The 24,745-nt window shown below is 40.9% G+C and overlaps 5 protein-coding genes across 8 annotated transcripts; 3 read left to right on the forward strand and 2 right to left on the reverse strand.

The window, feature by feature from the left end:
• Positions 1-169: 169 nt before the first annotated feature.
• zw10 (zw10 kinetochore protein) lies at positions 170-4,889 on the reverse strand. The gene is made up of 16 exons (XM_077740505.1): positions 4,511-4,889; positions 4,145-4,279; positions 3,956-4,057; positions 3,610-3,687; positions 3,327-3,486; positions 3,113-3,235; positions 2,786-2,980; positions 2,503-2,639; positions 2,240-2,422; positions 1,882-2,159; positions 1,686-1,757; positions 1,399-1,568; positions 1,204-1,334; positions 998-1,129; positions 567-769; positions 170-474 (listed from the first exon to the last, which is right to left on the reverse strand). Exons 1-16 carry the CDS (start codon positions 4,613-4,615, stop codon positions 354-356), a joined length of 2,325 nt encoding a protein of 774 aa, XP_077596631.1. The 5' UTR covers positions 4,616-4,889; the 3' UTR covers positions 170-353.
• On the forward strand, positions 4,218-9,278 carry mks1 (MKS transition zone complex subunit 1). The gene is made up of 18 exons (XM_077740508.1): positions 4,218-5,259; positions 5,513-5,634; positions 5,721-5,773; positions 5,836-6,003; positions 6,236-6,333; positions 6,493-6,621; positions 6,892-6,996; positions 7,070-7,172; positions 7,306-7,362; positions 7,449-7,491; positions 7,582-7,644; positions 7,713-7,783; positions 7,860-7,929; positions 8,006-8,113; positions 8,270-8,406; positions 8,479-8,561; positions 8,634-8,731; positions 8,847-9,278. Exons 1-18 carry the CDS (start codon positions 5,183-5,185, stop codon positions 8,936-8,938), a joined length of 1,677 nt encoding a protein of 558 aa, XP_077596634.1. The 5' UTR covers positions 4,218-5,182; the 3' UTR covers positions 8,939-9,278.
• A 424-nt stretch (positions 9,279-9,702) lies between these two features.
• Positions 9,703-17,692, forward strand: LOC144212536 (AP-2 complex subunit beta). 3 transcript variants are annotated; one of them, XM_077740496.1, is made up of 21 exons: positions 9,703-9,859; positions 10,471-10,525; positions 10,621-10,726; positions 10,803-10,938; positions 11,029-11,274; positions 11,374-11,564; positions 11,640-11,861; positions 11,965-12,085; positions 12,184-12,279; positions 12,348-12,463; positions 12,654-12,918; positions 13,000-13,259; positions 13,422-13,614; positions 13,984-14,025; positions 14,439-14,594; positions 15,019-15,164; positions 15,255-15,384; positions 15,461-15,545; positions 15,699-15,785; positions 16,316-16,470; positions 16,546-17,692. In XM_077740496.1, the coding sequence occupies exons 2-21, from the start codon at positions 10,489-10,491 to the stop codon at positions 16,618-16,620; spliced, it is 2,865 nt and encodes a 954-aa protein (XP_077596622.1). In that variant the 5' UTR covers positions 9,703-9,859; positions 10,471-10,488; the 3' UTR covers positions 16,621-17,692. The 3 variants fall into 3 exon arrangements, with proteins under 3 accessions (XP_077596622.1, XP_077596623.1, XP_077596624.1); XM_077740497.1 differs by lacking the exon at positions 13,984-14,025; XM_077740498.1 differs by lacking the exons at positions 16,316-16,470; positions 16,546-17,692 and adding an exon at positions 15,947-16,273.
• LOC144212546 (serine/threonine-protein kinase pim-2-like) lies at positions 17,634-20,878 on the reverse strand. 2 transcript variants are annotated; one of them, XM_077740510.1, is made up of 9 exons: positions 20,447-20,878; positions 19,658-19,866; positions 19,479-19,580; positions 19,129-19,223; positions 18,977-19,021; positions 18,692-18,907; positions 18,238-18,418; positions 18,002-18,175; positions 17,634-17,929 (listed from the first exon to the last, which is right to left on the reverse strand). In XM_077740510.1, the coding sequence occupies exons 1-9, from the start codon at positions 20,590-20,592 to the stop codon at positions 17,817-17,819; spliced, it is 1,281 nt and encodes a 426-aa protein (XP_077596636.1). In that variant the 5' UTR covers positions 20,593-20,878; the 3' UTR covers positions 17,634-17,816. The 2 variants fall into 2 exon arrangements, with proteins under 2 accessions (XP_077596636.1, XP_077596638.1); XM_077740512.1 differs by having other exon boundaries at positions 19,658-19,882; positions 20,447-20,579.
• Positions 20,879-21,672: 794 nt separating this feature from the next.
• On the forward strand, positions 21,673-24,726 carry LOC144212548 (hepatic and glial cell adhesion molecule-like). Its single transcript, XM_077740515.1, has 7 exons — positions 21,673-21,831; positions 22,489-22,830; positions 23,065-23,346; positions 23,535-23,628; positions 23,700-23,767; positions 24,063-24,136; positions 24,220-24,726. The coding sequence occupies exons 1-7, from the start codon at positions 21,741-21,743 to the stop codon at positions 24,349-24,351; spliced, it is 1,083 nt and encodes a 360-aa protein (XP_077596641.1). The 5' UTR covers positions 21,673-21,740; the 3' UTR covers positions 24,352-24,726.
• Positions 24,727-24,745: the final 19 nt, after the last annotated feature.

Genomic DNA, 24,745 nt, shown 5'->3' on the forward strand with positions numbered 1-24,745 from the left:
AATTTGTAGATAATGTACAAACCCGATGCTTCCACGATCCCCTCCAAGATAACGATGATCTCGAAATTCTCCATCTTGAAACGGCGAGCCCCCACTTCCCAGAAGGGGCTGCTTTGGTCGATGACATGGGTGGTGGTCTTTTTTTGGGTTTAAACATTGAAAAGCACAGTTTTTAGTTTGGCAAAACATTTTTATTTAGCTCACACTTTACATAGAAAAAGCATTTTTTGTTGTTGACCACACAAGGGGAATTATCATGTACAAGCACTTTTGGCATAACTGTCCATGGGTTTTTTTTCAGTCTTGAATTGGTGGTGGTGGTGGTTGTGATAAGATTTCTATGCTGCTAACTTTCATTTGATTTTGGTCATAGCCACGGCTCTTCTGTCCGTATTCTGGAACAAAGCTCGAATTAAACTCTTCACCTCCTTGCTCGTGAACTCCAATGCCAGAGGACCTTTACTGTCTGCCCACCTAAAGAGCAGGGTTACACACATTTGCATATTTCTTCTTAAAAAGATATTTCACATACAATTGTATATCTGCCAGCGTTTGAAATGTGGTACCTGTCAACAATCTCCAGGAGGTTGGCAAGCAGTACCATGTCTAGTTCCTTGAGAGCATTCCACTTCTTCACATAGAGATGAACTTCCTCCTGGTACTTCTTGTTCTTGTCATCGTCAGTAAGCGGTACGAAGAGTAGTGGGCCTTCCTTGATGATACGCTGGCAGAGGACATGCAGGTGTTCGCCATCCTCTGAAGAAATGTCCTGGACAAACATAAAATGCCTTACATATTTTACCTTTATTAATTATTTAATTATTTTTTTTTAAAGTGCATCAAAATGTAAAAATCTATGCACTAAAGGAAAAAAAATCATAATTGGGGTGACCCTATTTTGTGATGTCTCAATTATGGCGGCCATGTTTGCTCTACATTAAACATGATATTCGACATAGATAAATATGATGGATTTGAACAGAACTACACTACAAACCTCCAGCATCATAATTTTGGCAATTATTTCCGTGATGGCTGTGTCAAGGAGGGTGCCTATGGCTTTGCAGTAGATGGTGGGTGGTAGGACGTCCTGCCACACCGTCCCCAGCTGTTTCAACTGGTGGATCACCTGCAGGCAAGCAAGTGTATGACATAGTGTTACAAAGGTAAGAGACCTGAAAGCTCCTGTCCCCTTTGGCCCACCTGCCTCACGGCCTTGCTGGCCGCTTTATTGTTGTCGGCGTCATCCAGGTTGCAGAAGTTGTGAGCGCTGGAGAGTCGCTCCAACAGTTCCCCTTTCTGGATGTTCATCTGATTTAGAAAGCACTGAGCTCCTAGATAACACACAGACAAAGTCAGTTTTTTTTTTGTTTTCTTTGAATTTCAAGAAGATTATACCTAATTTCCGGAATCCTGGCACCATGTCAACAAAGGTGAAGAGTCCTTCGTTGAATGCTTGTGGCAGATGGGGTCTAAAATAGTGACCAAGGGTGAGGAAGTGGTGGGCCAGATACATGCAGTTATTGTGCTGGATTGCAGCCAGGTGGGGAAATTTAAGAAAGTTCTCCCTATGGGGGAAAAAAAGGGCTATTTTATCTTTTCTGGAAAAACAAATTGGTTTGACTTAAAAAAAATAAATCGAATATCACCAAAATACCGCCCCCCAATTCATTTTTCTGTCTTACTTGTGGTACGTTGGCACAACGTCATAGAAGAACTCGAACATATTTCGGACCGTGAAAAACAGTTGTGACGCGCTGTGGAGGAAAAAAAAAAGGAGATACGTGATTAACTACCTTTTTAAATGACAATCTGATTCAAATATTTCTTTCTTAGGAGGTGAATGACTGCGGTTGAAGGTCTAAACTGGTGTAAACGCACCAATGAGGGGAGCTTTTGATCGCCTCCTCCAGTGTATTGAGGGCCAGCTCCATCAGATTCTGCACAGACTCGCTAATGCGACATGGTGGCAGACACATGGTCCACGCCGACAACTGGCTGTCGTTGTCCGTGGTGGACATTGGGCTGATTTCCACGCTGGGGGATTCCTGCTTGACGCGTGGCAAATTGTCTTGCTCACTGGGGACTTCTTGCTTCACACGTGGCAACTTGTCAGGAGTAGGAAGCTTGGGGAGACGTAGTTTGGACTCTGGTGTTATCTAAATGAAAAATCCACCCTGTAGCTCATTGGCTGCCTTTGATGGAGAGAGATTGCTACATTTCATGAATTGTGCTATACCTTGACAGTGCTGTGCATTTGGGCCAACATGAGTTTGCGTGCCACGACAATGACGTCCAGGCTTTTCTTATTGGCGAAGTGACAGTTGACATCTCGGGCGTATTTCAAAAGGTTTGTGGACTCCTTTTGGAGAAACTTCATCTCCACCAAAGCCTTCTCAAACTCTTCGGTCTCTTTGATCACCTGTTAAAAAAAAAAAAAAAACACGAAGAGTTGTTTGTTGGCTCTTAAATGTGTAGTAACAGGGCGGTCAATGTGTGTACTTTGTCGTATTTTTCCAGCTGGCTACTCTTGGTAGGAATGGAGTGGAGCAGACACTCGTGGATAATGCAGCTGGAAAGCTCCTCCCATATCTGCTCCCCCAAGATGGTTGTTAGCGTTTTGTCACCAATCGCAACGTCTGGGGAAGAAGAAATAGTTGAAGCACATTTAGCATTAGCAGATTAAATAGTGGTTTGTATGGAGGAAGTTAAGTAAAATGGCCATCAGTTCCGAAAAGTTCTTCAACTGTTTTTTTCACCTGTTATCTTTTCCAGCCTGACTTACCTAGGTTTACATGAAGCGCCTTGAGCACCTTGAGCACCTCACGATAGACCTGTGACGGAGTGGTATGCTCCACGTGACACCCCTTTAGCTGATTGAAGGTCAGGACAACTCCTACCCCCTGCTGCTTTCTCTCTGACACGGACAGAGATGGGTGGAGTACCAAAGGCTTCAACATGTACTTCAGCAGCACCTGACCTAAAACACATGGAAGCAATGTGTGGACCATGTTTGATACAAAAATAGAGTGGTGCTCAACCCGACTAGAATTCTCACAAGCGGCTCAGAAAAAATGAACAAATGAATATTAGTGTTGCTGTTTGCTCTCACAAAAAAAATTGATCTTGCATGGAAGGTCTCTCTGGATAGCCAACGCTTGCAGGACACTCTCCTTTGCAGAATTGTGGTTCAGACACAGCTCCACTTTTAGTAAGAAGGCTACATCTTCAGGCACTGTTGGTAAAAAAAAAAGAAAAATGTATATATTCATTTTCTATTGTCTCGGTTTGCAAACGCTACAATAGACTATTATTTTCTTCCTGACCCTTTGAGGGAGGTAATTTCCAGACGACGAGCTGCTTCCATTCTTCTCCCAGATGATACACAAGGTTTTCCCTTTGCATGATCAACTCTGAGCGGAGAGCGTTGATGAGTGGCAGCTCCGTGTCCTTCCAGGCTTTGAGGGACTCCATGCATGTCCTGGCCTGGAAAAAAAGCCAAAGACACTTTGACCAATGTCCTCTGTTGAACAATCTCCATTAAGAGGCCCACATAGAGTTGAAAAGTGCATTTATATATTTTGTACAGTATTCAATGTACATACATACCCTTTCAAGCTCGTTGGCAGCATCAACATACCCCTTTTCCAAAAGCGATTTGTTGGCTTTTTCCATTGCATAGTGAAACTGAGAAACACAAACAGTACTTTTCCACATCATCATTGCATTTGACTTGATCAATCACTATAAATGGACATTTAACCCATTGGAGAAACCACTTGGCTGTACCCTTTGGAATTGATCGATCACTATGAATGGACATTTAACCCATTGGAGAAACCACTTGGCTGTACTCTTTGGAATTGATCGATCACTATAAATGGACATTTAACCCATTGGAGAAACCACTTGGCTGCACCCTTTGGAATTTAGGTTTGTGTAGTTTGCTACGTACTCCTCTTAAGTGTCCAAGGAGTGAAATGAGAAGCGAATTCCTTTCCAGCTGCTGCTTCAACTTTGTATACTCAACTGCAGCATCATTGATATTTGGTTGAATCTGGAGTGTAAAACAGTGGGACATATACACAGTGATTAGTGGGTTTTTTTGTTAGCTAATTATTAAAATCCCATTATTTTAGCATACCTCTGTCTCCATGAATTTTTTAAGGGTGTCCATTTCTGTGGAAACCTCATCAACCTGTACCAGGAGCTCCTCTGATACTTCCAGTCTCGGTAGTAAGTCATTATACCGCTTGTTTAGCATGTAAGATACTTCTTCCTACAATACAGAGAAAAGTTCTGATGCAACAATATTTTTTTTAATCCTCAGATGTTATTAGTTATGCAAATAATACGATATTACATTGTCTACAGTTGGATCGTCATAATATTTGAGGTCAAACGTCCACTGATATATTGTATTTTTACGTGAGCGTCATTTGTTACTACTCATTCGAACTTTCTGCAACTTAGCATCATGTTAGCTCATGCTCAACTAGCATGGTATTACCTTGGTATCTTCGATCTTGCGCGACAGTTTGCTGATTTTACTGGACAGATTTTCTTTCTCCAGTTTGCCAGAGTTGACGAGGACTTCGGTGACAAACGACGACATTGTCCTACGCTAGGTTGTGTTGACATATGTTTTTGATTTTCTCTATTTATTTATGATAGAAAACTATGACAGAAACAGAGCTCGCGCCAGGAGTATCATTGGGCCAGGCCAAGAGGAAGAACCGCCCCACATACTCTTCTTCGTTGTTGTTGTCGTTGTTGTTTTTACATGATAAACATTACCTGCACGTGCGTTCAAGGGCATATAAACATAAACATCAATGTTACAACAAGGATCGTTAAAACCCGTAGCAAATTTCTAATTTAACGGGATTGATCTGTTCTCATAATAATATTCAATAGATGGCAGTGTTGGGTCTAATTTGTAGTAATTATAACCAGAAGAAGATACCATCTTGTCTCTATGGAAACAACTAAAAGCTATTAGCAGTGCATGGCTCTTTACCACTTGTGCTAATATTTTTTTATCTTGGGCAATGCATTGATCTCTGTCATTTTGAGAGGATAGTTTAGATATTTAGATGATGTACTAATGAGAACTGTAGAATATATAACAGAGTACGATCTAAGGAGCTACATGCTGCTAATGTTTAGTACGTAATCCCTCATGTCAGACTGGTCTAACAGTGATACCGGGGAGGCTGTCTACCGGTCTCTTGATGATATCAAGAATCTGAGAATAAGGTTCGTAATGATGTTGAATTATTTTCAATTTCCTAGTTAAACTGTGGGTTGACTTACCGTAAATTACCCTGTACTCTCGAATTAGCATTGGCATACAGTCTGCATTCTGCATGCTGCACTCAAAATGTTAGTGTCAAGAAATTAAGTTAAAAGCAAGTTGATACGCACTAATAATGGAAATTACAAGTGTGCTCATGGAAGGAATTAAACCTGTATCTCAACTACCACTGTATTTTTAATATGGTGAATTAAGAGTGTCCTTGGAGAGGGTGACCACCACAGCAACTCTCTCCCAGCAACTTCAGCAACAGGTTTTGTCCCAGCAAGATGGCGAGGCCGTTGAAATGGTACCTCTTAGATCACGAGCCCAGTTGGGTGAGAACTTTTTTTTTTATGTTTGTGCAATGTGTGGTAGCCACAGAATTCTTTAAGTAATCAATCCATGTCATTTTTCTAACCAGGTGATACAGAGGAGGCTGCAATTGTTAGCTGGCAAGAAAAGCTTTTCAGTCAGGTAATGATTAAAAAAAAAAAAGTATAGGACTATGGTGGTTCTGAAAATCTGTCTCTTTGCAGTATGAGATGGAACTGTTCCAAAACGAGATGGCATGCCAGAGCCCACTGGACCGGCAGTACCACAAAGAAGTCGTGGCCCTGACTAAGGCCAAAAGTCGGCGAAACTGCAGGATTTTCACCTACACGGATTATGATCGTTACACCAACTCTCGTTCGCTTCAGCAGCTGGTAGGTTGTCATCCACTCAGTAAGATAATTAAAAAAATACACAGTTTTGTATTGACCTTTGAAAGGAAGAGGTTAATGTCTCAGGACCATGGAGAGCTACATTTTTTAAAAGCTTTTGTAGGGCATTCATTGAACTTGTTTGCAATAGCTGTCTCATGCAATGAAATAACCCTAAAGAGTTTTTATCTGTAACTTGGTGCATCTTTATTTTTCTTCCTCTATTTGAAAAAAGCAAGGAAATGATTTACTCAGTACAACAAAGTCAAAACCAACCTTCCTGGCTGAACGGATGTCCACTGTACGACACAGAAGGCAGGATCGCCGAACCATGTGTGTGTGACTCACCACCTCTCGTTCCTCTACATCAGTGCTTCTCAAAAAGTGGGGCGCCCCCCACCCTAAACAAACAGAAAATAATTGAGAAGCACTGCCTTACATGAACATTTAAGGTGTGTTTGAGAGAAGATAGATTTGTTGTCTGTTTCCCAGGGACTCCAGTTTTTCCAAGTCCAAGATAATTAACTGGGAGCCGAGTGATGAGTTCAAAAGAAACAGCCATGAGGTGAACAACATCATGCAGACAATGCACATCATGGGAGACCTGGGGCCTCAGGGAGGGTAATGGCCAAAACACACACACACACATACACTAAATTTAAAAGATTTTAATAGATGCATACATTTCACAAAAGCAGTCAGTTTTTGGCAAAAAAAACAGCACCAAAATTTAACAAAAATGTCCCCAATACATTTCTAATGGGACATACTGCACCCACAAAAATGTCATGTTTTCTTTTTAAAAAGTGAGTTTACAGGCCATAAAACCAAGCATCTCTGCATAATTCCTCCACAAATTCATTTTTTAGTCTTATATTATTTTTATCTTAGGTTGGGCCAAAAGCAGAATGAATTCTTGCTGTTTACCGTAAAAACAGACGGCAACGGAACCATTATCGTAAAACCCGACTTCAACAAGGGCAAAGAGCCCTACAGGCAAGTTCATTAAAATTCCGGATTTGAAGTTGTGTTTTGAGAGGCAATTTTGTAGTTTATATTTTTTTTGCAGGATAGCAACTACTGGGACCATCAAAGAAATTTGGCATCTAACCATTGAGAATGTATCATTAACCATGAAATCTGAGGATAGAGAAAACCACTTGTACAATGATGTGAGTATAGTATATATACATTTTTTTGGAATGATTGCTGGTACTTGCCCAATGTGGGTTTTTCAGTTAAAACAACTATCACGGTGTGTAAGGTTTAATTGATTTAAGACACTTACTTTGGTCTAAATTGCAGCTCTATGTGAGGCACAAGGAGTTCCCAAACAGCCTCGTCGGACAGGACTTTGAAATGGTATATTATTTGAATCATTTGGGAACATTTTGAAAAATGACAATTTTAGCCATTAAGTTTTAAAAATGAAACTTGTTTTCTTTTAGCCTCCTTCAGGTGTTCTACGCTATTTGATGAACGGCGAAATTGGTGAGAATGACTCAGTCTGTTTTTCAATGTAATTCCAAAATGTCTCCATTTGGAATTCAAATCCTTTCCTTCTTCTCTGTATCTACCCAGTGTCTGCCAAGGGTTTTGAATATGATAACCTATACGTTCACTTCATCATGGAGCTGGCAAACAGTAAGCTGCCATTCTTTTTAACATTCCCAACACAAGGCCTTAAAATAACGGTTATTTTTATAAACTAGACTGGTCAAGTTTACCAACGCAGTCCCACTATGGAGTCACTCACACTTCTTGTACCAAATCAATAGGGAAGGTACGTCTTTAGCCAAATTAGTAAACACATTTAACCACAGCAATGATCCTGACATTTTGTGGAATTATTCCAACAGGACCATGTGGCATATTTTGGATACCCGTTCACCTTTGAGGCATTCTACATGAGTGAAAAAGAAAGTGAAGGTTAGTGTTGGACACATTTCAGCGGTACACATGCAATTTGCAGGGATACAAACCATCGTGTTTTCTGTTGTTGCAGACTCAAGTCTCCAGTGGCCCGTGTTGTATTTCAAGGTTCTCTCACTGGACTCGTGGCAGCGATATCGAAATGAAGGCTATGGATATTTGCTCTTTCCATCCACGCCTGGTACATTAATAAGAGGACTGAATTTTTAAAATGCACATCGTTTGACTGTATTGTCGTTGAATCCGGTATTTTTTTTCTTACCATATGTCAACAAAAATCATGCTATGACTGTTGTATAGACTAATGAATGTTATTTTGTGCATGTGTGGTTATCAGGTAAACACACACTGACATGTCACACATGGAGACCCTTTCAAATGGGGGAGACTGTCTCAAAATTAAGGCGCTTCTTCACTGGCGGTTCACCAGAACTGGAGGACCTCAGTTATGTCAGGATACCGGGGACTTTTAAGGTAGGTTCAGAAATGTCTATATAGACCAAAAATATGCATATTGTAATACAAATAATTTCTCAAAAAATGTAGGGCGAGAGGCTAAGTCGTTTTGGGTTTCATACGGAAACTTCGGGCAGCGTGACGTTTAACCTTCACTGCATACAACAATCCAGGTATTTTGGAGAATTTTAAAATCAACTTTTCCATTTTCACTTTATTTACTCAATTGTTTTTATCTTTTTCAGGGCTTTCATAAATTCTACCACTTTAAGGAAAAAGTATCAGAATACTTTGGACCAGGCCCAAGGATTCAGTCATCATGAGAGTCTTTTAAACACCATGGGTAAGCAGAGGATTCCTATTAAAATAAGAGAAACTGTAAAAAAACCTGCATTTTATCACATTATAAATATTATAATATGTAACATTTTGATGACACACCTATTTGTTTCCCCTAGAGGCGTTTCAACGGGCCAGAAAAAAAATGCAAGAAGTCCGAGAAAGTCTTCCCATAGAGTTCATTGCCTCCGTCTCCCAAATCCAATTATGATCATTTTGATAAAACTCCAAGTGGGTTTCACAACAACAACAAAAAGTGGGCGTCGCCCCCAAAAACTGATGGATTTGTAAGCAAACATAATAGTTTTTCTGGTGCATGCAGTCAAGAGACGGTAAGGAAATAGAATTAAAACCAACAAGGCCTCAATCCTGTGCGGTCCTGCCATGACCGTCACATTCATCATTATGTATAGTATTATGAGACAAATTCCTTTCAATGTTGTATACTGTATTTGCTGCAATGGTATGTTTTCCATGTTTGATATTTTATTCCCCTTTATAAATGGACATAACTATTCTTGTACACAATGTTTTTTATGCATCAATAGGACTTTGACAAATGATCATTAAAAAAAATCACTAAACATTGGCCTGAATGTCATTTTCTGCTCCTGCAAATGAGTGGTTATTCACAATTGGTGATGAAAACTGCATCCCTTTGATAACCACACAGTCGAGTTCTTAGTGATTTTGTTATCAAAAGATGTTGAAACTATTAAAATTATTCTTCATCATAATAAATAATTTGGATGAAAGTAGGAACTAAACTTCTCAATGATAATGGACCATAAAGCATAACAGTCAATCAGTCCATTTATCAATGACATGGTGCGTTCAATAACAGAGAAAATATGTGCATGCACGAAACCCTAAATCACAGTGTTAGACTAATTTACCTATATTAACGTAAAAAAAACAGAAACAAAAAAGTAAACAAAGATCTGAGTAAAAACCCATGCTGAATTTTCTTTTATTTTTTTTTGTTTATTGCACTCATCGCTTCTCCCTCGACTGTCAGCGCAAAGGGGAAGTCGTCCGTGAACGTCTCACCCGTAACCGATTCTTCATCTTCTTTCCTCCGACCAACCTTCGCTCTGTGCCATCAAAATATTGAAATCCATCACTCGGTTTGGTATGTAAACGCGATCCCTTTATCACGATGTGACGATATTACTCTTGTATTTCACTTTTACCCCAGTCTGCATACGTAGTCACGAATTTGTATTACTGTCTGGCATCCGCAATGAAAACTAGGCCGCATTTGACTTTGATTTGAGGGAATTGTTCATCAGCGTTGGATCGGTATGAATGGCAACGACGATATGAAAAACATGTTTTGCTATAATTTGTTTGTTTGCCTCCGATTGCATTGCCAATCAATTAGAACAGAGAGCTGCCTAGCTAGTTAGCATTAGCAAACATCTGGAGATGTCAGCCGTCAAACTGTGCATTATAACATCCCATATATATGCCGTTCATTCATTTGTGGTGTATTTTCAATAATTTTATAATTGATGAAATTGTGAGCGTGAAAGACTTAAAGATGCTACGTCGATCGAAAATATGCGGAACAAGCCCTGCAGTCTCATTGGACAAATCATTGGGTACATCAAATGAGATGGAATGCAGGGGTCCGATATAAAATTGTCACTTGAATAAAAGTACACATTCTTCGGTTAAAAAACGTGTATGAACAGTAGTTTTCTCCTGGTGTTAAATGTATGTTCTATTGTTCTTATGCAGTCTACAAGAATCAACATCATGACGGATTCCAAATATTTCACAACAAATAAAAAAGGTGAATATAAAAATGTCCCCCAAAAAATCCCCAGATCTGCCGTTGGATTTCCATGTCACCAAAGCCGTAAATTCAAATAATCAAACTTTTTGCAGGGGAGATCTTTGAGCTGAAAGCTGAGCTCAACAATGAAAAAAAGGAAAAGCGAAAGGAGGCTGTCAAGAAGGTCATTGCTGCTATGACTGTTGGCAAGGATGTCAGGTAAAGCCCTAACAAATGGGTTAACATCATTTAAAAATATATTTTTTATCATCTTCATTTTGATGTCTTTTTTCAGCTCTTTGTTCCCAGATGTGGTCAATTGCATGCAGACGGACAACCTCGAACTGAAGAAGTTGGTTTACCTCTACTTGATGAACTACGCCAAGAACCAGCCAGACATGGCCATCATGGCTGTTAACAGCTTTGTCAAAGTAAAGTCAAATAAATATAAATTCAAATTCGTACTTTTTTCCCCTTGAATGGGATTATGCTTATTTAATGGTTCTAATGCTATCTTCCAGGACTGTGAAGACCCCAACCCTCTCATCCGGGCCTTAGCCGTCCGCACAATGGGCTGCATCCGGGTGGACAAAATTACAGAGTACTTATGCGAACCCCTAAGGAAATGCCTGAAAGACGAGGACCCTTACGTGAGGAAGACGGCGGCGGTGTGCGTGGCAAAACTTCACGATATCAATGCCCAGATGGTGGAGGACCAAGGCTTCCTGGACTCTCTGAGAGATCTTATCGCAGACTCCAATCCTATGGTTGGCGAACTGAATATTCCCTCAATATAGTAATCAGATGAAGACGGAATTTACGTTACCCCCAAAAAACTCCTGAAAATCATTTTCCATCATTTTTAGGTTGTTGCTAACGCAGTTGCCGCTTTGTCCGAGATCAGCGAGTCTCACCCAAACAGCAACCTGCTTGACCTCAACCCCCAGAACATCAACAAGCTTCTAACAGCCCTCAACGAGTGTACCGAGTGGGGCCAAATCTTCATCCTGGACTGCCTGTCCAACTACAACCCCAAAGACGAACGTGAAGCCCAAAGGTAACACATGTTTCAGCATAGGATTAATTCCTTTTCTTCTCATTCCCAACTCAAAACATTTCTTTTCCTCACAAGCATCTGCGAGCGCGTCACTCCACGGCTATCGCACGCCAACTCTGCGGTAGTCCTTTCTGCCGTCAAGGTTCTGATGAAGTTCTTGGAGTTGTTGCCAAAAGACTCCGACTACTACAACACGCTGCTGAAGAAGCTATCGCCACCGTTGGTTACTTTGCTCTCCGGTGAACCGGAGGTCCAGTATGTAGCTCTGAGAAACATCAACCTCATTGTCCAGAAAAGGTGTGTGACTTTTGGGCATTTAAACTCTTCTGCTGTGAGTTTAAATTAAAAAAAAATGCCACCAGTAGTAGACAATGAGTTCATTTTATTGATTTTTGTACAGGCCTGAAATCCTAAAACAAGAAATTAAAGTCTTCTTTGTCAAGTACAACGACCCCATTTATGTAAAACTGGAAAAACTGGACATCATGATCCGCTTGGCTTCTCAGGCAAATATTGCCCAGGTATTATACACAGGAAAAAAAACACACCTAACTTTTTTGTTGTCAGTATTGTTCAATCATAGCTGACAGTTGTATGCTCCATGTTCAATATTTTTTAGGTACTGGCAGAGTTGAAGGAGTACGCTACAGAGGTGGACGTTGATTTTGTGCGCAAGGCTGTCCGTGCCATTGGCCGTTGTGCCATTAAAGTAGAGGTATTTGAGTGAAGGCGCTCTGACAGATTTTAAAGTTTCTGAATAATGACCAAAACTTCCATTCCCAGCAATCGGCCGAACGCTGCGTCAGCACCTTGCTTGACCTCATCCAGACCAAAGTCAACTATGTCGTGCAGGAGGCCATTGTGGTCATCCGAGACATCTTCCGCAAGTACCCCAACAAGTATGTTTCTTTTGCATAACTTAAGTCAAAAAATTTATAAATTCCCACTACCACCGATTTTTGAACAATGATTAAATTATGGAAATATCGCGACTAACACATTCAATATATTTAATGCCTAGCGCCGTCATTGGCAGCCGACAAGCTTCATGAGTGCCATGGAAAGGGTTAAAATCCCGTTTTCTTACAGGTATGAGAGCATCATTGCCACCCTTTGCGAGAACCTAGACTCCCTGGATGAGCCCGATGCTCGCGCCGCCATGATCTGGATCGTGGGCGAGTATGCCGAGAGGATTGACAATGCTGACGAGCTGCTGGAAAGCTTCCTTGAGGGCTTCCATGATGAGAGCACCCAGGTGCAGCTGACTCTGCTGACCGCCATCGTCAAGCTCTTCTTGAAGAAGCCATCTGAGACACAGGAGTTGGTTCAGCAGGTCCTTAGCCTGGCCACACAGGTAAAAAACAACAACAACAACATCATCATCCATCCTATTATTCTGCCAGTTCAAATTAATCCTATTGGTCATCTTCCACAGGATTCAGACAACCCTGACCTCCGTGACAGGGGTTACATCTATTGGCGCCTGCTGTCCACGGACCCGGTAACCGCTAAGGAGGTAGTGCTGTCCGAGAAGCCCCTTATCTCAGAAGAGACTGATCTGATCGAGCCCACCCTGCTGGATGAGCTTATCTGCCACATCGGCTCTCTGGCGTCCGTCTATCACAAACCGCCCAGCGCCTTTGTGGAAGGGAGCCACGGAATTCACCGCAAACACCTCCCTGTTCAACACAGCAGGTTCACGCAAATCTCTCTGCACATGTCCCTTTCTTGTTTTCTGAGCATTTTTATTCCCTCAATCCTCCTACACTGGAAGTTCTTTGTTGACATATTTCTGGCACAGCGTTTGGGTGCTAAGAAGTTACAAACTTGACGACCGTTTTGTCCTATTACCTACAGTGTTGAGACAGGAGAGAGTCCGGTGAGTGGTGGGCCTGCTGCCGCCATGGATCAACCACATGTTATTCCCAGCCAGGGCGATTTGCTGGGCGACCTTCTTAATCTGGATCTGGGGCCTCCAGTCAATGTCCCCCAGGTCTCTTCCATGCAGATGGGTGCGGTGGACCTCCTGGGGGGTGGTTTGGACAGCTTGGTGAGCTTTGACAACAATCTTTATACAGAAACTAGGATCTTAAAGGTACCTGTAGTAGAAACCTACAGTGAAGTATTAGCTGCACGGTCCAATTATGATCATCAACTGATATTTTCTGGTTAATGTGTGCATTCTTACATGAGACAAAAAAAAACAACAACCTTATCTTTATGGGGACATTTTGGATAATCTAGTAGTATGCAAGTCATTGTTTTTTTTCTTCCCCCAAAGTGATTGAAGATTCCTCTTGATGGCTTGCGGTTGCTAAGAAAAGTTTCTGTCTTGTCTTATTGTGTGGTCTGTTTGTCATATTTGGATGCTCTTTTTTGGGGGGGCCTTCTCTCTTTTTGCTCCTTCTCTGTCCTGTAGCTGGGGGGAGACCTAGGCGGCGGTGTTGGGGGAAGTCCAGCTGTAAGTCCAAGCCCCTTCTGTCTGGCTGCATGCTCCGTCGCTTTTCAACTCCATATAGTCAAATTGCCTTTCTTGAAATTTAACTACACGCTCGCTATGCTAACACTTGGCACATTTTGGCCTGTATTGAAGCCATCTGATGCAGATGATCAGTGAGTTAATTGAAGATCTAGCCTGAATGTATAGTCCGTGAATGGGCCAAAACTTGCTAAGTCACACTTGCCTCACTCATTTGACTTTGCTCACATCTTCTTCTCACAAAGGCCTTGGTGACACAAATAACATTTGCTTGAGCTTCTTCTGTGATTGTTACCATCTTTTTTTGGCATATTTGTTACTGCCGCGTTCGTGACAACAACATAAAATCACCCAGTTTCACCCCTTCCTCACTTGCCATAATGTTGTTGCTTCAGGTGGGTCAAAATTTCATCCCATCGTCTGTCCCGAGCACTTTTGCTCCATCACCAACTCCCGCACCTCCGGCCGTCAGCAGCAGTGGACTGAATGACCTGTTTGAGCTCTCTACAGGAATGGCCATCACATCCGGAGGCTACGTCGCCCCGAAAGCTGTGAGTCTTAAAATACATGTATTTTCTGCACTATAATGTGCAGCGCTGATGCCCTCTTTCAAAATTGTTTTTCATATATAAGGCTTAGTAATAGTGGTTGCATTATACATCCACTAGATGGACCTTCTTGAGTAACTAATACTGATCCATCTATAAAGCACATCAGATTATATTTTGAAAAAGTCTTTTAGTTGTGCATTATGGTGCGGAAAATTCGGTAAATAAATAAAATGAAGTTGCCTTCAAAATTGTTATTATATATTTTTTCTAAATGCAATGTTAATTAGTTCAATGGCAGAAAACTTGTAGTTTTGGTCACACTTGGTCATTATCCAAATTGTATTATAAAAATTACCACCAAACAAAAAAACTCCTTGACTTTTATTCAATTTACAGTGTTTTTTTTTCCTATTTCTTTTCAAAGGTGTGGCTGCCTGCAGTTAAAGCCAAAGGACTGGAGATCTCTGGAACCTTTTCTCGTCGCCAGGGCCACATGTACATGGACATGACCTTCACCAACAAGGCCCTGCAGCACATGACCGACTTTGCTATCCAGTTCAACAAGAACAGGTCAATAAACGCTTTGGTTAGGTTTCCCCACTTGAACCCGTAACTATGATTACAAAGCTGCATATTTTACATATGTATGGCCTTTCACAGCTTTGGGATGATCCCCACCAGTCCATTGCCCATGCATACTCCACTGATGCCCAGCCAGGCCATTGACGTTTCTTTGCCCATCAACACCATTGGACCAGTTATGAAGATGGACCCTCTTAACAATCTCCAGGTATAGGAATATACACCCAAGTGAGGATTAAATCAACGGCATAATAAACGGATGCAATTTTCTGCTCTGCACACAGGTTGCTGTGAAGAACAGCATTGATGTATTTTACTATAGCGTCCTCATCCCTCTCAACATATTCTTTGTCGAAGACGGAAAAATGGGTTTGTTATTGTTTCATCTCTAAGCCCAATCAGTTATTTGGGTTTATTTGTTGTTTTGATCCATTTTTGGGTTATCACATACATTCAGTTTCCACAGAATTAGCAGTATTGACCAGTCATTTTTTCTAATAATCCTGTCTCTTCTGTCCTCAGAGCGACAGGTGTTCCTTGCCACCTGGAAAGACATTCCAAATGAAAATGAACTGCAATATCAGATAAAGGAGTGCCACTTAAATGCCGGTAGGTACAGCAAATGGTTACAATTGACAATCAAGTCAATAAAAAAAACCAACCAACTTTTCAATGGATATGAGAAGTCAAGGGCTGAAGTCATAATGAAAGACTTAAAGAAAATAATTCCTCCCTTCTTTCCTTTCTGTTTGCCCACATGCCACTTATAGGATACATCTCTTCAACCTGAAGGAAAAATCCACATTTTTGATGATACTCATACATAGTCTACTTTACAAAATAGCTGTTTGCCCATGCTAGTTTCCCAGTGTGAAAATTTGGAGCTCCCAAAAGAGCTATTTCATTAGTGTCATCATGGTAGATGTGGCTTGTGGTAGAATAGTCTAAACTAGCTTACAATTGTTGTTTGATCCAGAGCATGCAAAGTGGAAATAATGTTGAACTCCTATTACTTAACTTTACATACTATGTAGTATTCTGAATCAGTTTCGCAAAAGATGCTCTATAGTGTTATTTTTACGTACCCTTCACAATTTCAAAAAAACTTTGCACCTTACCCCATTTGACCCCTCTTTCAGACACTGTGTCCGGCAGACTGCAGAATAACAACATCTACACCATTGCCAAGAGGAACGTGGAAGGTCAGGATATGCTCTACCAGTCTCTCAAACTCACCAACGGAATTTGGATCCTGGCCGAGCTGCGCATTCAGCCAGGAAACCCCAACTACACGGTACAAAACCTTTATTAACTCTTTCAGTGCCATTGTCGATGACAGACATCCAATAATGTGACTTTTCCCCCTCAGCTGTCTCTCAAGTGTCGGGCCCCCGAGGTCTCTCAGTATGTGTACCAGACATATGACGCTGTGCTGAAGAACTGAACTTCGTTGCCATTATCCAACCTCAGCGCCAATGTCCTGTTCAAAATGGAGGCAAGACATAGATTTCCTCCAAGTAGATTAAAAAAACAGAAGGTAAATGTTCTAGTTAATATTATTGATATTGTGATCACGTTTCTGACCCACTAGACCCATTACAGCTTCTTTCACACGATAAATTCTTCTGCTAGTGTGGTATGTCAGTCATTCCATCCTTAAGTCTTAATGTTGTAATTGATCCAAGTCAAAGTTAGACACTTTTAAAATTTCCACAGCAACCTACGACCAGTTATTTGATATTAGCTCGCTATTCTTAATGACCAAATTACAAAGGACTGTCTCTCAAAAGTAAAACTATTGTACATTTTCCCACAGTCTTATGCAAAATGAAAATGTTTTATTAGCCTTAGGCCAGTTGTCACACAATCTTCCCACCACTGCAAACATTTTCTGCTTTAGAAAATGCTACGTATTGTTTTCTATTTTCCATTGTTGAGCCAGTTCGAACTTTTTGCACCTCATTTTGAACCACTCACAGGACCAAACATTTATTCGTGAAATACCGATTTTTGTTGTTTTATTCTGATTATAGCTACAGATGATGATGATCCTTATTGGTTGGCAAAAGCTACTATGGCATTAATCTTTATATGATACTACAATTAAATCTCTTAAGTGCCATTGATGATGATCAACGTCCAATCATTAAATCTTTTCATCCATCTGCCATGAATTTAAATTTATCTCTAGTAGACGACCAATCCGTTTGTACTGTCAACAAACGTATTAGACGTTTATCACTGTCAATGGAAGACAATGAGCTAAACCAATTTCTTAAAGAAATTGCCACATAAATGTACAATTAGTGTTGGTGAGATTATGTAAATGTCCAGGTTCATTCCTTTGTGAATTTTTTGAAGATGTCTGTATTTTTATGCATATTTAGCATGCACGTGCATCAACACTCCACATGGTTGTCAGCGGTTACAGAAAGTAAGAATGTTCATACATTTTTCACTGTAATGAAAATGATTTATTGCACCACATTTGACAATAATAAAGTGTTACCACCATGTATTATTGTGGTCAGTAAAAACAAAAAAAAGGTAGCTAGACAAGAACCCTCATTTCATGGCATTCAGTTTTTATGATGGATGACATTTTTGTGCCTACTTTCATCCCAGCACTCTTCATTCTTACTACGATGATCTCTTTGGGGTTTCGCTCAGCCAACGGTGACGTCGAAGCTCTTTCAGGGTGAGCCGTTCTTCAGGTTCTGCGGTCAAACTCTTCTTCAGGAAATCCCGACAACCTTAGTGCCACAAATGCAAAAAATAACAATCAATTTAAATAGACATGTCATATTTTAGAGCACTTCTCCTACCGTTTGATAAGTTTGAGCTAATTCTGATCTCCTCCTTGAGGAAGTCTTCCGTTTGGAAGTCCACACCGTCATGAAGGATCTCAAAGAGTACCGTTCCGATCTGCCACGCAGTTGTGGGGCCGGCCCTGTAAGAATGATGGCGAAGCCACTCTGGGGGTTCCAGTGTCGGAGTGCCTGGAACGCCCGGTTCAGGTTCAACGTTCACGTTCAAGTCCTTTCTCGCACGTAAGCCTTACCGAAAAAGAGTCTGTAGAGCGATCGTTCGTTGGTGAAGCAGCTCAGTCCAAAATCAATGATACGTACGTGGAGACCATCAGGGGTTCCCTCGATTAGGATGTTTTCTGTTTTGATGTCACGGTGGAAGATGCGCTGCTCTTGAAGTTTTAGAGCCACATCCACCAGCTGTTTAAGTATGACCTGTGGGGAAAAAAAACACCAAATTCTGTGTTTTCTATAACTGTCTTATTAATTATCTTTTTTTATCATCATTCCAGAAAGTTGCTGTCTTCAGGCCAAGTCTATCTGTAAAAAGTGACCAAAGACCAGACAACAGTTCTTGCATCCGTCATAGGTCTGAATGTCCTAGGTATGAATGTTGGCATGAATGGTTGTTTGGTGATTGGCTGGCTACCAACTCAGGGTGATGAATCCTTAATATGTTTGCAGTCAATCTCCCACAATCTAACATACCTTAGCCTCACTTTCCTCAAGGCTCCCTCCTTTTTTGCACAGGTAATTAGTGAGGTCCATGGCAGGAATGGGTCTTTCCATCACCAGAATAATCTTCTGGCCCAAATCGTACCAATCCAGCAGGGTGACGTACGGTGATCGACCTTCGGGCATGTCTTTAGCCAACTTTTTCATAACTGCCACTTCTGAGGACATGTTGACCCTGTCTTTATTTTTCTGAAACACCAGATGCAAGGTAAATAACCAGATTGCATTACAGAAACAAGTGTTGATTTGATCTGTTACCTGTAGACTTAAACTGTTGTCTTTTGGGATGTGCTTGATGGCCACCTACAGAACAGTTTCATCAATGCGGTCACACAATGGGTTCTTACATTCATAGGGCCCATCTGAAGAATTTTGGGAATGAGCCCAGTTTGCATGTATGTCATACTCACTGGAAATATGTCTACTTTGCGATAGCCGGCAAATACAGATCCACCGCCTCCTTTAGCTAGAAGTCTCCCTTGCACATATTTGAGCTCCAGTTGAGCTAAAGAGCGAACGAAGGAAGATGGGTTGCTTGAGTTCACTTAGGGCCGTCAAAGTATCAGGCCAAGTGGACAATCAATGGTTGAATAGCTCTCACCCGTAATCAGCCACATAGCAACTTAGTGGAATAACAACCCAGCAATTCCTAGTTTTCTTATTTACAAAGGTTTTAGACTCCCCATTATCAATGTTTACTCTACTCTACTCGACTTTTGCATTTGTATGTTGTTTTCCTAATTGAAAGTGTATCACTAACCCCAGCAAACTCCTGAGGCGACCTCATCATTGTTGTTGTTTTCTTCTCTGCCCTTGGCCTGGTTACCTGCTTCTGGATCCACTTCCGGAGGCAGCACAATTTCTATGAGAACCACACATGGAACGTGATTTCTTGTTAAAAAATGTACGTGGGCCAAGTGTTATGTCCCCCACACCAACCGTCGTCCCCTGAGGAACTCGAAGACGAGTCCTCGGTAACTTCACAAAGTCTCAATTTCTTTCTGGCCAGAACCCTATCGTCATCCTCCACTTTCCTCTTGGTTCTGGTGACCTGGCCATCTGTTTTTGAGCTGTGTGGAGTTTCGCAGAGGAATACCCGACCTGTCCTCAGACTATGCGTCTTGCCGGGATTGGACTTCTGCTGTGTGCTGCAACGTGTCGAGACTTGATCACAATGGTCATTTCGGTCAGAAATTCTTATTTCTATTCAAACACACACCTGATAGACAATTCATGAACTCATTTTTTTAATGAATGAATGAATGACTTAGCTGGACCTGTACCATCTCTTGAATACTAAACAAGAGTAAGTATGGACAAGGTAAGGGAAAAAATGGACATTTCACAAGCCAATTATTTTGACAATTTCCTAAACCTTTTGACCAAATAAAAAAAAAAAAAGTTTAAATTCTATTTCTCTCTTTTTAGGTTGAGAATTGATAGTCGGTCGCCACCCAATTGCGGAGTGGTTGTTATATGTACACTTCCCTACTTGGGTAAGTTGTTGACTACTTATGTTGTATTATGTTAACTTATTTACTTGAGTTTATTGATTATTAGTTTGTTGTTGTTATTTGTGCACAAGCTTTTAGCTGGCGTTGTTGAGCCAGCCAAAACATGCAGCTGGTAAAAGAATTAATCCTAATTTTGAATATTTTTGGATGATAAATGATTGTTTTTTTTTTTTGCTTGTAGACTTGAGAGGAGGCATCAATGTTAGCCATTTACCATTCAGTAGATCCGCTGTTATTAGCACCCGAGATGCTTCCATGTTGGGCTCTCTCTCTCTCTTTTTCCCTCTCACCCACTTGCGCCCTTTTCTGATGATTCTGCCTCCGGTTAGGATTTGCATGGTAAAATCTCCCCGGAAACATGTTCTTTGGGACCTACTTCTCGGTCTGACCCGCTTTTAATTCCGTATTCCAACTGGTGGCACGATAAAAATGAGTCTGGATTACTGTTTTCCATGGAGTCATATGCCCTCTGCTGTATCCAACCTTCCCTCTACATAATTGTTTTCCACTATGCAGAGGCAAACTGTTCCAACAATGATTTTTATTGTACCATCTCAATAGCTATGGATGAGTGGGAGACTTGTTGATTTATTTTTGAATACTCTTTGACAATATTCTAGCATTTAATTCGTAGGTAAAGACTCGTGATTGTGGGACTTTAGGTGAGTGGCTCGAGAGGCTTTGCGGTGAAGCCTGCTTGCTTTTTGGACGCCTTTCGAACGCTCTTTTTACAAGGCGGCGTTCGGACGACGTGCGTCTAAGTGACGCGTTTTGTTCTGACGTCATCGGACGCTCACGATTGGGAAGCGTCCGTCATTATACTAGTGCCATGTACTGCACGTATTACCTAGTACCTATGATTTAAAAGCACTCTCAAATGTTCCATAGTGAAAAATATTCGAGATTTTAGTTTTGTTTTATCGTGAGAATAACATCAGCTCTTTTGAGAATGTTTCTACATGCACATTTTCATTAATAAATTAATGTAATGTGAAATGTCCTTGTTGATTCCGCATTTGACATCTAAAATTAGTTCACAAAGTTGTTTAATGGCTCCATTTGGGGTAGGTAGGGAATGCTGTTTGTGAGATTTGTCCGTATTTTTTATTTATATTTATATAATGCGATTAGACTGTTTCACTTTGGCCACATCTGAGGTAATAAACCGGAATTCAGTCATTCATCTTTGCCACTAAAATGAATATACTACGTACTATGTATAAAGTTAACCTCGCATATGGAGCCTTTTGTATGCATTAACTTGTTATTAAATTATGTAAATTACTCAACAGAATCAATACTACAATGCCTTTTCAAATGACCCACAACATTTTCAGTTCAATAGATTATAATAGTTTTTTTTCCTCCAATATATATGTATGTATCTTATAAAAATATAAAAACAACAACTCTAATTTGCAGAAGGGACCAATGGTCGAGCTCTTCCAGTACTGGCGTCACCACCTCCTGGACGTGGTGGGCGTGACTGACAAAGCCAGAAAGTCAAGATGAAGATGATGTTGATGGCAGTGCCTGACTTTAAAATTGAGATCGCTCCTTGGATTGTGCTTCTATCCTGCCTGGACATCTTCCATACTGGTTAGTTCCTATTTTTATTTCAGTATATAAATAAATCCTATAATTTGTTGCTATACTTATCTTAACCTCTTATGACCTGGCTTGGACAACACATTTGGTAGTCAAAGACTATAATATTAAATTTTGTACTACAAGGGCTTGGCGTCCATTTATAATATGGAGATTGTTTTGCTATGTAATGTAAAAAAATAAATCTGGAGGTTAATATCACTCACTGTAGCATGTTTATTCACTAGCAGTTTGGGAGCAGAGTGAGATTTTCTGAGCATTTTGAATGGATTATTTCAGTATTTTAAAGCTTTTATAGATTTATTTAAGTCAGGCATTGTTGTGGGATTCACAATCACCATGAGCAACTCTGTGCCTGCCAAATAGGAACAATGCACACTTTTGTGAGCGGATGCTGGCCTGTGCGTCCTACAGACTTGGACAGAGTTTACCATGGTGACGCTCTCATACTGTGTGAAAAGGCCTTCCGGTAGCAAAGCAAAAGATACCCGGTCTCAATTATAAAATGGCTGGTTGGCTATTTCCCCCCTCGCCTTTTCATTTGAGAATTCACCCATTCAGGTTTCAAGATGTCAAAGTCCAGTTTTATAGGAAAGTAGTAATCCGTCTTATGGAAGTACACTCTCATATTCTGTAATTTCCATGCAGGTGCAGTGTTGGCAGTGAACGTGACACACCCCACCTCCCTGATCCGCGGTACACTGGGCGGAGAGGCCCTCCTGTCGGTGGGCTATGTCAGCCTCAGCGCCGACCCACCCGTCATCAAGTGGCAACTCCGGCGTGAGAAATCTGTCACCGTGGTGCAGACCATCGGAACAGACATTGTGGGCACCCTAAGGCCTGAGTATCGAGACCGAATCCTGATTTTCCAGAACGGATCTCTGCTCCTACACAACTTGAAGCTGTCGGATGAAGGCACGTACGATGTGGAGATTTCCATCACGGATGACACTTTTGCGGGCGAAAGCAGTGTTGCGCTCACCGTGGACGGTAAGGCTCCTCCTTCCTGTAAGGTCAAGGTAAAAATGTGTTTTAATTTTACAACACACGATTGACTTTCAAAGTTTCGAGTGTTGCAGACCTTTACTAAATGTTCGTAACAGCTGTTGTTTGTTCATGGTTTACAGATGTATTCATTGATATTATTCAATTGGTCAGAAGAAATACATCTATTTTATTGGAGGCACAAAAAAATCTACCTTTTTTTGCCTTGTGCCTTTCCAGAGCCTATTTCCATACCTCACATCCTCACAGAGTCGCCGTCCGTACTGGAGCGCAGTGAAAACGTGGTCCTCGACTGCTCGCACGACACGGGCACTCGAGCCGGGTACCGCTGGATGAAGGGCGGCGAAGCCCTGGGCAATGACAGTAGACTCCGCCTGTCCCCGGATGGGAAGTTGCTCACCATCACCCGCGTCACCTCGGTGGACGACGACATCTACGGCTGCGTGGCGGAGAACCCCGTCGGCGTGGCAACGAGTCCGCCCTTCAGGCTTGGTGTCTACAGTGAGTCAACTCATGTTCAATCATGTCTAACTTTGGAAAGTATGTATGCAACTGTACCTTTATGTTAGGTAATTTAACACAGTTACAATAGTTATTTTTATTGGCATTTCTAAATAAAGTGAGGGCTTTGTATTAAATGAATTGTTAAACTCCAACACAATTCAACCACCAGTCTTTTCTCCTAATAGAAAGAAGTTCCATTTATATCATCCTCTCTACTGGTGGCATCTTCCTGCTCATCACATTGGTAACAATTTGTGCTTGCTGGACACCATCTAAAAAGTAAGTAAGTGCATTAAAAAAAATCGGAAAAAAATGAAGGTTGAAAAGCCAATGTTTTGCGTTTGTGTTAGGCAGGGGCGACCCTCAAGAAATTCTTTCTCCAGATTTTATAACCAACGGACAGCACCTTGCAACTCAGGTAATGTGTAAAAAAAATTGTGCACACATAGAATCAAATAAAAAGATGATTAAATCCATCAAAATGAATAGGAAATGCAAAGACATAGCGAGTGGCAACTGAGTAAACATACGTATACTATTTTGTAATAGATGTTAACACTTGTCTTCACTATGACTCTAATATTGACCACTTTTATACTTCTGACTGTATGCTTTTTCCATTGGAACAGCTGCATTTCCCCAATGGAAGCTCAATAAAGAATGATTGTATTTTATATCATCAAAATCTGAATGAATTGAATTTCTTCCTACAGTGGTTGCGCCTTCTGAGGTGTCCCAGCGCAATGGAAAGAACATGGTGACTTCACTTTACGTATTACAGCAAAAGGTATGTGATAGGTGGGGAAAAGTCAAACTTGGTTTAAAATGCTTTAAATTCATCACATTGCATTTTTTCTTCTTCTTCTCTAGGATCTCTCCCCAGGAGACTCTTCAGTCAACAGCATTTGCTCGTCTTCGGACACAGAGCACCCACCCAGCTACACCAACTATGTCGATTCTCTAACCCGGGCTACTATTCAGGCCAACCAACTCCAAGTATAGCTGAAAAATGGAGTATTTACATGACATTCCCCTTAGGAGAAACCAGAGTACCCAGGGAAAACCCACACAAGATGGGAAGAACATTCAAACTCCACAAAAAGCTTCTGAATCTGGTTTCAGACCCTCGATCTCAGAACTGTGGAGCGGAGGTGCTAAACACATGGTCACCGGACCACAACTGTTTTACTATTTATTTTTAAACTATATAGTTTTTTAATTAAAATACATGTTCACCTTATATTATTTTATCTATACATACAAAGCTTATAATTTGTTTATTATATTTACATTGTATAATACTGCCTGCTTGAGTTTATTGTTGTAGTATAGTTTGGAAATATTTGACTGATCTTCAAAATATAAGATTTAACAGTTTGTCAATACAACTATGACT

Source organism: Stigmatopora nigra, chromosome 19 (assembly GCF_051989575.1).
Source record: "Stigmatopora nigra isolate UIUO_SnigA chromosome 19, RoL_Snig_1.1, whole genome shotgun sequence".
Lineage (NCBI taxonomy): Eukaryota > Metazoa > Chordata > Actinopteri > Syngnathiformes > Syngnathidae > Stigmatopora > Stigmatopora nigra.